The sequence below is a fragment of the Vicugna pacos genome, chromosome 5 (genome assembly GCF_048564905.1).
Source record: "Vicugna pacos chromosome 5, VicPac4, whole genome shotgun sequence".
Taxonomy (NCBI): domain Eukaryota; kingdom Metazoa; phylum Chordata; class Mammalia; order Artiodactyla; family Camelidae; genus Vicugna; species Vicugna pacos.
Window position 1 is genome coordinate 63,436,598 of NC_132991.1, and position 13,451 is coordinate 63,450,048.

The 13,451-nt window shown below is 39.9% G+C and overlaps 1 protein-coding gene across 2 annotated transcripts in view; it reads right to left on the bottom strand.

The window, feature by feature from the left end:
- Positions 1–11,121, bottom strand: part of UNC80 (unc-80 homolog, NALCN channel complex subunit) — a 190,352-nt gene extending 179,231 nt beyond the window's left edge. For both annotated transcript variants that reach the window (XM_072961364.1, XM_072961363.1), the window contains exons 1-4: positions 10,950–11,121; positions 9,961–10,009; positions 7,011–7,167; positions 5,772–6,073 (exon numbers count right to left, since the gene is read on the bottom strand). In XM_072961364.1, the coding sequence (XP_072817465.1) occupies positions 5,772–6,073; positions 7,011–7,167; positions 9,961–10,009; positions 10,950–11,041 (600 nt within the window). In that variant the 5' untranslated portion in view covers positions 11,042–11,121. The remainder of the gene's footprint in view (positions 1–5,771; positions 6,074–7,010; positions 7,168–9,960; positions 10,010–10,949) is intronic.
- Between the last annotated feature and the right edge of the window lie 2,330 nt (positions 11,122–13,451).

The window sequence follows — 13,451 nt, forward strand, 5'->3', positions numbered from 1 at the left end:
TATCATGTAGGTGAAAGATGATTACATATTAGCAGAGGGCAAAATGAGAAGCGGTAGCTTCTGCCTACATTTTGAAGATACAGTTTACAGAATTTGCTAATTGAGTAGAGGTGGAGTGTAGGAGAAAGAGATATCGAAGACTTTAGGCTTTTCCATAGATAAAGATGGGCAGGATGAAGGAGGAAAGTTTTGGGGGTATCAGGAGCCTGGTTTAGACATGTTAAGTTTGAGATGCCTGTTAGACATTCAACTAGACATACTGAGTAAACAGCTAGATGGACAGGTCTGAAGTTAAGGGGAAAGTAACCTCCCTCTTCCCTTGAAGTGGATGTGGGGAAGTTTGCATGGTATTACATGTGGCATTAGATCCAAAAAGCAGGGAATTAACAGTGTGCAAAATATATCAGATTTGTCCCCAGAATTGCAGGGTGCTAAATCTCAATTGACCTCAATTTGATCATATCTTATTAGTTTCTGAGATTGTCCTTTTCCATATTTCTTCTAAGTAATCTTGACACCGATAAAGCTCCAGTGAACACTGCAGCAGGAAGTGAGCTCTCTTATATTGACATCCTGGCCTCTGACATCTGCTTTGTCAATGCGACACTTAGCACTCACTGACAGTTACTGCCATCATTTTATTGTATTTGATATCCCCCAACTAGATTGCATCTTTCTTAAAGACAGGATCTCCTATGCATTTTTCCTCGAACATCAACACGTAATTGTTGATTAATTGAGCATATTTTACATTTCCCAAATAACACCAACTAAATCTAATTATCCTTTAGAACTGAATACCGGCAGTCCCTATGGCCAACTCTTATGTCGGTATGTCCTCTTGAGTTGGCTGAATGTATAAACTCTGGGATGCTAATTCCTCTTCTAGAGCCCCCTTTAATGGGTCACCCAATGCTATCTCTGCACACGAGCAGAAACTCTGCAGCTGGAGAAAATGCTCTTTATCATTCAAACAGCTGCGCAGTGGGTGGTCTAGAAAGGTCCTGAGAAAAACCAGAAGGTATAAACATTCATAGAATCAACATTTCCATATTACACGTTCTTTCTTGCCTGCACTGAAAGCCTGTTTTCACGATGATGTGAAGCCATTCTAAATATACTTACTAGTAGCTTAGAGAGATCTACTTAAACAACTATTATTTTAAATTCCATTTTAAAGTTGTTTACTTCACACATACGGATTTTACAAAAATTTCCTTTAGGGCTTGGATTTTGTTTAATTCCCTGCTGTTTCTCCAGCGCTCTGAACAGTGCCTAGCATATAGGAGGTACTCAATAAATATTTATTGAAAGAATAAGTGAATATGATGAAATTAAAAAAATATTGATAGTGCATTTAAAGCAGATTCCTTAGTCATAATGAACATTCATCATTTTTCACTGATAAAATTAAATTTTCCCTGAATAATATATTTATAGAATGTTTAGGTTATTGATTTCATGTAAAATATTTGAGCTAGTTATAAATGCATAAAATGTATTGAATTATATACTGTCTTACAAAAGGATGAGTCACTTATATTTATTTGCTAACTAGTAAACTAATTCATTCAATAAATATTAATTGCATACCTACAAAACAGAGACTACATTAGCTATCCAAGATACAATGATAATTTCTAGTCTCAATCCACTCAGAATCTAGTGGGAGAGATGGACACATAAAGAGATAATGATAATAAACAAGCTAAAAGTGACAATAAAATAAGTCTAAGGAGGGGGACAGATCTTGATTGAAGTCATAAAGAATGAGTAGGGGTTTTCTAGGCAGAAAGATGGTGTACAAGGGCATTTTATGGGCATGACCAGCATGAGAATAGTGCTGGGAAAAAAGCATGCTGTGTTCTTAGGGAGACTCCAAGCATTTGGAGCTCAATGGCACGAGAAGAAGCCAGGCAGCTCCCAGATACCACACTAAGGAGCTGGAGTTTCACTCTCTGTATAATGAAAAATCCACAGATTATTTTAAGCATGTTGGTTATTTGGTCAGATCTGCATTTTAGAGAAAGTGCTTCGGTGTTGAGGTTGGATTTTATGAGACAAGCCAGGAGACAATCCAGTTAGAAAGTGACTAAGTCAGAGGTCCAAGCAAGAGATGACGAAAGCTTAAGTTAAGGCAGTAAATAGGGATGAAGAAGATGTGGTCAATTTGAGAACTATTTAGGAAACAAAATGAGTAGAACTCTGTGATTAGTGGAATGTGCAGGTAAGAATGAAGGAGTAATCATAGGAAGCTCCTAGGTTTTAAGTTTATGTGAATGGATCCACTGAAATATTGAACATCAGGATAAGGGCTCATTCCAGGGGAAATCTGAATGCTCATGGATTATCTATTTGAAGAAGCTAGTTGACAAGTTGGTCTAGAGGCCAGGAGAGGAGAATAGTTAAGAGATATAAAATTAGGTGACCTCAGCCTATTGGGACACAAATAGTAAAAGGGGTCAGAGAGAAGATACAGCAATGATAGCAAAGGGTCTAGTTTGTATCTCTGGAGAACTCCCACAGTTAAAGGGGCAGGCAAAGAAGATGAGCTCTCAAAGAAGATAGAGCAGAAGTAGCCAGGGATGCATGGAGAGCTGGCAGAGTGTAGTGTCACCAAAGGAATGGAAACCTTCAAGAAGAAATGACGGCTGGGATTTCAAAATTTGTAGATACTGACAGGCATATGCAGAATAGATAAAAGATTATACTGTATAGGGAAATATATATAAGACCTTATGGTGGCTCCAGTGAAAAAAAATGTGATAATGAATATATGTATGTTCATGTATAATTGAAAAATTGTGCTCTACACTGGAATTTGACACAACATTATAAAATGACTACAACTCAATAAAGAAATGTTAAAAGAAGAAGAAGAAGAAATGATGGCAATTTCAAACACAGCTGATGTTTAGTGAGATGAAGACAGCAAAAGAAAGATTAGGTCAATAGCTCAGAGGCTGTTCATGACTTTAGTGAAGAGATTTCCAGCACAGAAACATAAAAAACTGTGTAGTTTTGTAGAAAGTCAGATGGAATTGGGTTTGAATCCCACCTTGGTTACTTAATGAGCTTGATTATTGCCTCTCTGGAACTCAGTTTCCTCTTTGGTAAAATGAAGACAAAGATAGTCACCTTCCTGTGGGTGTTTGTAAAAATCAGAAATGATACTTGAAAACTGCCCGTTATATAACGCGCTCGGATGAAAAAGCCTCGTGGGGATATTTATCACATTATTAAAATGTTTTATCCCCTATGGCATCTAGAACAATACTTCCCTTATAGCAATAGTAAAATGATAAAACAACAGTGCTAGTAATAACAGCCAGCAATAATTGTTACAACACAGTACTATGTATTAATCACTGTGCAGTGTATCAGAGGCACTTTCTTACTCCCTTATAAATGCTCCAGTCCCAGGCCATACGTAAAACCTGGGGACCTTGAGCCAGCTCTTCTGAACTAGCTACAGTCTCCCCTGAAAGGAGATCTGGTTCCCCTCCCACTAGTAATGCACAACGCCAGCAGCAATAAAATGCCAACACTGCAAGTAACTACCATTTGTTAATGACTTTTTGTGTGTGTCAGGTTGAGCACTGTAATTTGTTTAATCCTCACAGTGCCTCATAAAATTATTCTTACATTCAATTGATACTTGAGGCTTAAAGAAGTTAATTGCTCAATGTCCTTCCTACTTAGAGTAGGATGCAGCAAGCACTGGATTCTAACGCAGGCCTGTGTCCTTAACTTGGACTCTCAGCATGTCTTCAAATAAAATTACCGCCATTCCGGTCACTCCTATACTTCCACATTTTTTAATCCAGAGGATATTTCTCTACAAATAGACATCTTACTGGGCTATCTTTTTAAAGGAACTTTCTTTCCTGCTCTCTCCATTTTAGGGACTATGTACCTACATGTAACTGATACTTTTAGCACCAGAATCAGCTTCTGATAATAACTTGGTTTTATTTAGTGAGTCAGTCATTAAGTGATTATTGATTGCTCCATATATGTCAGACACTCTTTAGGCGCTAGAGATACAGCTGGGACCTGGACAGGCAGCATCCTTTTGCTCAAGAACCTCTGTTTTAGGGCGAGTGATAGGCAACAAAGATGTAAACAAACACATAAAATAATTTCAGGTACTGATAAGTGCTAAGAAGGAAACAATGAAAGAAGTAGATTTATATACTGGTGGCACTAAAGTAGCCAGGGAAATACTTCCCGAGGTGGTAACATTTGAGTTGTGAGTAAAGTGACAGAAAGGACATGGCCATGTGAAAATCTAGGGATAGAGGGTGGGAGTAATGCTTCAAATAGAAGGAAAAGTCAGTGAAAAGACCTGAAAGCAAAAATACGCTTGGTGAGTTGGAGGGTGAACCTGTGGTGAGTCTGCAAATTAGTGAACAAGAGAGACACCAGTGAGATGGAGGGAGACGAGGCTGGGGAGGTGGGCAAAAGCAGGTCCTGCAGGCCCCATGGGTCTGGGAGAGGGTCTCAGATAAAGTGATGCTTTCCATTAAGTGTAACCTTTATAAAAGACTTTTAAAGATGGAAAGCATAATGCTTTTAAAGCAGCAATTTAATTTAATTTAATAACACAGAATTTTTTGATAATTTTCATAGATGATGTGGCCAGTGCCTGTGAAACATTTTGGGAATTTACAGGTAATTTCAATTCAGCAATGGGACAAAGTCCATTGAAAGTGAATTTCTCTAAAATTAAATTAAATGGATGAAAGTTCTCACTAGTCCATGCCCCCTCAATGGTCTCACAACCACCATATATACATATATATATATGTATTTATATATTTATTTTATATATATATATATGAAACATTGATTTATTAGGATCCTGATATTCTATTAAAGAACAGTTGAGTGTAATAATTCCTTATCTCTTATCAGAGCACTTAGATGGAACACTCTCATTCATTCATTCATAGAAGTAACAAATAATTCTTGATTTCTTTCCATGTACTTGATGTCTTTCCACGGACTTTCTATGCACTCTGTCTTCACGTATACTCACCATGTGTTCAAAATATCCAAAATTGTATGCAGTGGAGGATCCAAGAGGTTAAATAATATCACCAAGATCACATAGCTAGAAAGGGTTGGCACAATGACTTCAAATGATTTTGTCTCTTTCAGATCCAAGGAGTACATGCATATAATTGTATTTTAATACAGTTTATTTCCATGTAATAACCATGTTTTGTACTTTATGCATTTAAAAATATTTTGAAAAGCAGTTCTTAGATTGTACACCAAATTGTTAAAAGGTCCACAGCACATAAAACGTAAAAACTTCTGCTCTATTATAACAGATGTAATATTATTATTACAAAATGCTACAGAAATACAAAGGAACAATGGAGGGAAAGGAGGGCAGAGCAGACTGCAAGGTCAGATTGAGGGGATGGTTCACATGGCTCCCAGAGCTGGATCATGAGGTGGTCAGTAGGGACTGGCAGTTGATTACGAGAGGGACTTAAGCTCCAGATCATGCTTGACCTTATTTGGCATGTTTCATATGCTGGGCATGATCTTGGGGCAGATGGAGAACCACTGAAAGTTCTTAAAGAAGAACTTTGGTTTTGAAATAATGTTCGGTAGTTTAATATAGCAGCAAAGCTCTCCATGTCTTGGCTTGCCATAAGATCAGACAAAGACATGGACACCAAGTATGGAAATATCATTTGAAGCCCACCCTCACCTGACCTCCAGCCCCCTTCAGCCCTAACCAGCTTTCTGCTTACCTTGATCCTGTGTACCAGAGGAGCAAACAGAAACACAAAGAGCTCCACGGTAGCCATGGAGTTCTGGAAGATCTTCCTTCGGTTGTTTTCTTCTTCATCGTTGGAGGTGCTCTGGCAAGGCTGCCCTGGAGAACCTTGGTTTTCAACCTGATGGATGAAAGCGCTGCTGCCGCCACCCCAGCTGGAGCCTCGGTCTGTGCCCCCAAAACGCTCACTGCTGCAGTCCTGGGGGGCCTCCAGGAGCATCCAGTGCAGGGTGTGAAGGAGCTTTGTCTCAGCGACACCCAGTTTATCCTGGTGGCCTGCATGGGACAACCCCACAGTCAGGTTAAGGCAAACTCTATGACCAGAACAATGGATGTCAACCTTAGGTCTTGAGAGCACATCCTTGCTTTGTTCTGTGACTTGATTTCCTGGGAGACACCAGCATTTCTCTGTACCACTTACAGTCACTGCTGGGAGGGCTCATTCTTGTTCTGGGGACTTTCTAACTGGCTGTAATCTCTGCAGAATGATATGCTGTCACAGGAAGAGAAACTGCATGGATCACAGCTCTTCAGTAAGATCCCCATATATGTTCCCAAATGAGCAGCACAATGGTTAAGAGTATTGGCTCTGAAGATAACAACTACTCCATTTTAGAAAGTGTGACTAGGAAAGACCTCTTGAGAAAGGTAACATGTGAGCAAAGACCCAAATAAGGGGAAGGAACAGGATGGAGAAGAGCTTGGGATAGACAGCTAGGACATAATGCTATGTAGGAAAAGCAATCTGCAAATAATCTAAATAAGACTAATAATATTTATGTGCATGCATGTACACATACACATAGCACTACAAAGTTGGGAAAGGTCTGGAGGGCACTTTGCCAAATTCACGAAGGCAGTTGCTTTAGGTATTGGGAGAACAAAGGGACAGCTCTGATTAGAACTCATCTTGAACAGGTGAGAGTCTTTAGTTTTCCTATAACATTTTAATGTTTGAATGGAGAATATATTCACATAATACTTGTAAAATTTAAACCTTAAAACAAACAGAGCTAGTCCTCTCATGGGTAACATGGAGATAATAGTGATGCCAGAGTGATGGAGACTTTGTGAAAATTAAATGAGAGAATGTGTGCACAGTGCCTGGGAAAACAAATAATAAGGAAGAAGGACGGTTCTTATGAATGTTATTAGGAGTTGCTCTGAGTGAGGACAATGATTCACCATGAAGAAGGGAAGCAGGAGCACCAACCTAGCTTGTTCCTGTTCGACAGCAGGGTGGCGGTGCAGTGGAGGACATGAGGCAAAGCAGCTTGTACCAGTTCCCATCTGGAAATGCTCTGGATGGCCTCAGAGAGGGCCGGAGAGAGGCCATGAAGCTTGTTTTCTACCAATACTCGTTCAAAGGACTATAGACAACAAAAAAAGTGAAATAAGAGATTGGACTCTGATGGGTGAAAAACTAGACAATGTACTACATACCCGAAAAGACACAAATCATTACATTAAATTGTTTAGAGTGTGCTCAAGTTGCATTTCATTCTGTATGTTGACATGCAGTGAGTCAGTGATAATTTCCTATTATCTACCCATTTTCAAGTTTTTGAGCCAAAGTCTATGGTTTGAATTATTAAATGATTTTTATTTCCACCAAAATAAGTTTCCATCAAAAGAAAAAAGTGCAACAACACATTTAACCTTATAAAGTTTTTGGATGTAATATTTTATAAAAATGTTTTTGGGCCATCTAAAGGGTTACCACAACTGCAGACCAAATTGAAACGTCTCTTGTGAAAGTATCTTGAGGTACAGAATTTATGAGAATGTGCAATCTTTCAAGAGATCTGATTTTAGGGTTCCTGAGTTATTCTATGTTCCTAGCAATGACTTGGCACATGACACTCCTCACCTAATGCCCGCAACTATAAAGATATTTAATTTATCTTTTGAATAAAGAAAGAAAAGGACAGGGAGAAAGAGGGAGGGAGGTGGAAAATAAGCCATTTTTGCTTTGCTAGTTTACTAAATCTTCTATCCTGGTTGGAAATTCTTTCAGAGAGTGAAGCATCCCCACTGAACAGGTTTGACCTACTCAATTTTTTTTGAAGGTATAGGAGGAAGGATATCACTATAAGATGTTGGGAAAAGTGTAGCTACCAAATATTAGAATAAATTTAATAGACATTTGACTTGGATGAACAGAACCTGATTGGTACTTGATGTCCCAGATGGTGTAAAGAATTGTGTTCTCTAGAATGGTAATACAAGTCCCAGGTGCTCAAGCTGTAGTATTGGAATCATTAGGATACCTGAGAAAACAATATGACTTAACACAGAGATTCTCCAAAGAAAACCATCTACTTTAGACTCAAGGAAGGAAAATAAATTCATCTTCATAATGAAAGGCATGCTGAGGTTTGGCAAAGAGTGTAATCAGAGATACAGTCCTTTGGGTTTTGTTTTGCGTTGTATTTTGTTTTTTCAAAGAAACAAGATAAAGGCAGATCCAAACACTTTTAAATTCCTCAGCCCTCGGATATCTAAGTATTCATTAAGTAAAGGGTGAGTATGTTAGACATTAGAAGACTATAAGAATTTATACAGTCTTGATGAATATACCTTTAGAGGATGAGTTATATATTTCATAATCTCAAGAAGCTTTAGATACTTAATATCATTTTCTTCTTAAGTGTTACTAATATAACTTTTTATAATTTTCAATGCAGGAAATTGGTTTTTATACTTATATCTATCTATGAATGTGACTTACTTTTTTAATATTGTGTGACTATATTAAAAATGTCAAGCATATCTTTGCCAAGAACAGAGAAAAGTCAGGGTTATTTTAAGCTAGTGTAATTGTAACCATGGTTTGATGAAGGCTCAGAGATTTCAAGTGTCAAATTACTTTAACCTGAGCTAAGTACAACAAATTACATTAAAAGAGACTTACTAGAAAGTTAGTTAGATTAAAAAAAAAAACTGTGACAATTTTGGAGGTTAAGAGTTGCAACAAAGCAAATTCCTATTTAAGTGTGCATGTGTGTGTGGGAGGGGGGTGTTTAACTCTCCACTGGCTCTATAATAGTTTGTGGCCCAAACACATTTCAGAGCTCCTTACTAGGAGGTCATCTATCACCTATCTAGGCATTTGGAAAAATCATGGCAATACTCACATGGGTAGATTTCCACTTTTAGGTTATAACATATGCAATGTAAGACCTTTACCTGAGCTCCAAATTTTAATGAAGTCTATGAAAAACGCTTTGCTTCATTGTTTCATGTCCTTTGTTCTAAATTTGTAAGACATGCATGGGATTCCCTTATAATCTCAGGACAAGTACACAATATTTTGCATAAACATTAATAGCATTATTTTCGTAGTTATTTCATATCATCCATTTCAGACTTGCACAAAAAATGGAAGGCATCAAATTCAAAAATGCATATTATTTTGAGTAGTTCACAGGCTGTCATCTTGTGAACTTCCACTATATAAGTCTTGATTTTGTTTTTTTGGGGGGGTAATTAGCTTTATTTATTTATTCATCTATTTTTTATCAAGATGCTGGGGACTGAACCCAGGACTGAGTGCATGCTAAGCATGTGCTCTACCACGAGAGCTATACCCTCCCCCTTGAATCTTGATTTTGTTAATTAAGGATTTCACTTATCATATTTGCCCTGCAAGCCCTCTACCACCTGGTTCTCTGCTATCTCTCCCCCCCACCCCCCTTCTACAGGTCTACCAACCCCCACCCTGGGCTCTGGGCTAAGGGCCTTTAGTCTTGCTTTTCCTCTGCTCTTCCCTCAGCTATTTTTCCCTCCCTTCCTTAAAGCTTTGTCCAAGGGTCACATTAGCATGCAAACCTTATCTGTCCAATGCATCTAACATAAAACCTTCACCCTAATACTCTCTAATTTCCTTTTCTGCTTAACTTTTCTCCATAGCGTATATCACCATCTGGCTTGTTATGGCTTTTACTTATTTGTGAGTAGACTGTCCCTCTCCCTTTAGAATGCAAACCCCATATTTGTTTAGATTATTGCTCTATCTCATTATCTGGAACTCTGCCTGACACGTAGTAGGTGCTCAATAATATTTGCCAAGTGAATTAATATACACAGTATGATCTAACGTCTTTCTTACAAATTACCATACAGAATATAGAAATAGTCGTTAAATGGTAAATATCACATACCACACAAGAGGCTTCATATTGCTTTCCCAGTTTAGGCCTCAAAAATGCACTGAAAAATTAATAGAGAAAAGTGTAGTAAACATAAGTACAATTATTATTAGAGCATCCTTATGACATATTTTTCAACGAAGACAGTGCTATGAAACTCAAATTTCATGCCTTCCTATGGCTTGTTAATGAGCAGGTGTTGAACAGCTGACGACATTTGCTTTTACACGTGTAATTACATATATGAAAAAGCTGTGGATCTCTACGGTTTATGTAGCCACTCTTATTCTGAAGACTTTTTACCTAATTGGATTCTAAATCGCCAATGGTCAGAAGTGTTGCATTACTCATGTGTACAGTCATATTAAAAACTGAAAAATGAACACAGCTTGTGGGTTATGATTTTCAGGATCTAATTTCTTAGCTGATAAATCTCTAGAATAATAATAGTAGCAATAACGGAATCTTGTTTCCTGTTTATTGGAATAGGCTTCAGGATTTTTCGGGAAAAAATTCTTATCAAAAATTCTTCTCAGAGGCTTTAATCAGGAAGATTACACCGGCTGAATCCGAGCAAAAATGGTTAACAAGTGGGCATAGCAGATATTCGACAAACAGGAGCTGGAAAAACAACAGGTCACCGGGCTGGAATTACAGCAGGAGATGGAGGGGGAATTGGACACAGGAGCACAACCAGTCATAATTATCTTCCCTAGTTCCCCGCCCCCTCTTCCTAGGCTCTCTGCCCTCCTACCCCCTAAATAATGTATATATTTATTCTACAGTTGCCGATCTGCTTGCCGTCAAACTTCACTGAAATATTTTTAAATGCGTGGTTTTAAGCGGGTGCAGAGGGCTTGCTTTCCAGCCCCAGAGAGGGAGCTGCAGGCTGTGGCGCGGCCTCAGCGGCAGCGGCAGTGGCGGTGGTGGCGACGACCCAGGCGGCCCCGGGAGCGCCCCCAGCCCAGGGCGGCCCGCGGTGCGCCCTCTGCGCCCCTCACCTGGTTTGCCGCCACAGGAAGGTCTGGATAGGCAAGGGGATGCCGCGGCCGCTGTCTTGCTCCTGGCCCTCGGAGCTCTTCCTCTTCACCATGATGGTGGCTCCCGGGAGTCCTACTGCAGGACCCAGCGCCGGCTCCTCGCTAGCCGCCGCCGCCTCCGCCGCCTCCTCCCGCTGCTCTCCCCAACTCTCATCCCCTCCTTCCCCGAGGCAGAGCAGGCTCTCTCCGCCCTGATCCCCCGTCCCTCTCCCCTTCCCCCGCCCCTCCCCGTGCGTGGAACATGGCTGCGGGAGGAGGGGAGGGCTGGAGGAGCAGCGGAGCGAGGAGGGGGGCGCTCGGAGGAGCTGTCCGCCTCGCCGCCCCCGTGCCCGCTCCTTGCTTTCAGCACCTCCCACTGTGGACAGCGGCCCGCGCCGGACGGACCGGCGGGAAACAAGACCAGGGGTCAGGTTGAGAAGCGGCGGGATGGCCAAAGGGGTCCACCCTCTGCATCGCACGCAGGTCCCCTGTTTGGCCTCTTTAGCCCCCAGGATTCGGCTTCCTCCCCTCGGACCTGCACCCCAGGAGTGTCCCTAGTCCTGCTTCCCAACCTCAGCATCTGAAGAACTGTCACGGTCTGGGGAGGAGGAGCTTTGGGGAACCGCAGAGCAGTCACTAACCCTGGCATCATTCGCACCTCTAGCAAGGAGGTCAGGAGTCCACCCTCGGGGCTTAGCAGAAGGAGCACATGAAAATTGTTAGAAGTGTAAACCAGGAAGGAAGCTGGCTTGGTGAGACAGAGAAAGCCTGAAAGTTCTCTGATGTACAAATTTATTTTAAAATGGTAACCATAAGAAAGTAACCGTGCATGTTTTGCAAAAGCAGAAATATTCCCAAACTACCCAGTTGTGAGTATCAGTTAATTAGAACTTGAGAAAGAACATTTGAATGATGCTGTTAGGATATGCAGTTTATTATAGTCCATTAGTGCCCTTGGGTGATCCTGCTCATCGCATTGATACTTGCCATCTTATTTCAGTTGTAGTCAAAGCCCATGCTATAGTTTATAAGTGGATTATTGTTAGATGTTTTATCTGGCAGTGAAACAAGTAGGGGTGGGATTAAGTGAAGCAGTCTGAGTAAAAACCAATTGCTGTGGATCCAAATACTTGCAAAACAAACATAGTCATATGCCTTTTTGAACAAAGGTATTGGTGTGACCCATGCAATGGAGAATTAGACCCTGATCTCAACAAACAGAAATATTTATGTATAATTAACTGCATGTGTGTCCATTCCATATAGAGAGAACTATAAGGTGTGTATTGATATTTTCAGTCACAGAAATGTTTATTTAATATCTTAAAGTCATTTTTTAAAACCACTATTGGACAAAGAATCTTATAATTCATATCAGCAGTTCTGTCAGGAGGAAAAAAATAACAATGACATTTTGTAAGTTTAATAGTAACTTCATTTCTTAGAATTATGTAATAGTCATGCATTTTTCAATCATTCATAGACACTCTTCATTGCTTTAAGTTTATAAATATCTACGGCTAGGACACACAAAGGAACCTTAGAGGTGGTCCGCCCCTAGTTTCAAGTTTTAACTATTAGGGTGATGAAGCCTAGAGTTAGGAAGCAACTTGCCTAACTGGTTAATGGCAGAGCCCAAAGGAGAAGCAGGTCCTCATGAGTCTTAGCACAGAGGTCTTCTCTTTTATAGGATAGACAGTAAATAGATTTTCTTTCTCATGCCAACTCAAATCAATTGATAAGACCTGCCCGTTGAGAAAGATGGTGCAACTAAGGCACAGGTACTGCAAGAAAGGACTATGGTTACTGATTAGCGTTGTCTGCTGTGTGACGAGAATAGGGGAATAACATATATGTTTGCTATTTCTCGAAGCTATTCTTTATACACATTCCTTGAGGCTAAACTTTCAAGATTTCTTCTGCCTTGTTTGTAACGGCAATCACTCACAATGCTACTTAATGTTGTCAAAGGTATTCTACTCTAAGAGAAGTCGTATGTCTCAGTGAATCAAACTTGGATTTAATCACTAGGAAACATGTCATTCTCAGTGTTTGGATCTTCACTGAGTTTTCTTGAGCTGTTTTTTACTTCTTGTGTTGCTAAATGTCTTAAGCTTCTGCATTAGTATAATGTAACCTGTCTGAGTAGGTTTTCAAAGCTGCCAGGGCAGGCCTAAAGCTCTGAGTACAGGCTGGCTCCAGTTTTGCTCCTCTTAAAGTCATCTTTTAATAGGAATCTTAAAACAAGGAAAAGATCGATTCTAAACCGCTTATTCAATGCAAATTTATTTCGTTCATTTTGTATGCCAACCATTAATCTATATAGATTCCTGCTCATAAGGAACTCACAGTATTGAAGGAGAGACAAACAGGTAAAGAAAAAGGTACCATGATATGAATTCACTTATGAACAAAGGGGCAGATCAGAAAATAGGGGCAGGAATCAGAGGGAGAAAGGTATTGTATGGCAGGCTACAAAGTTTG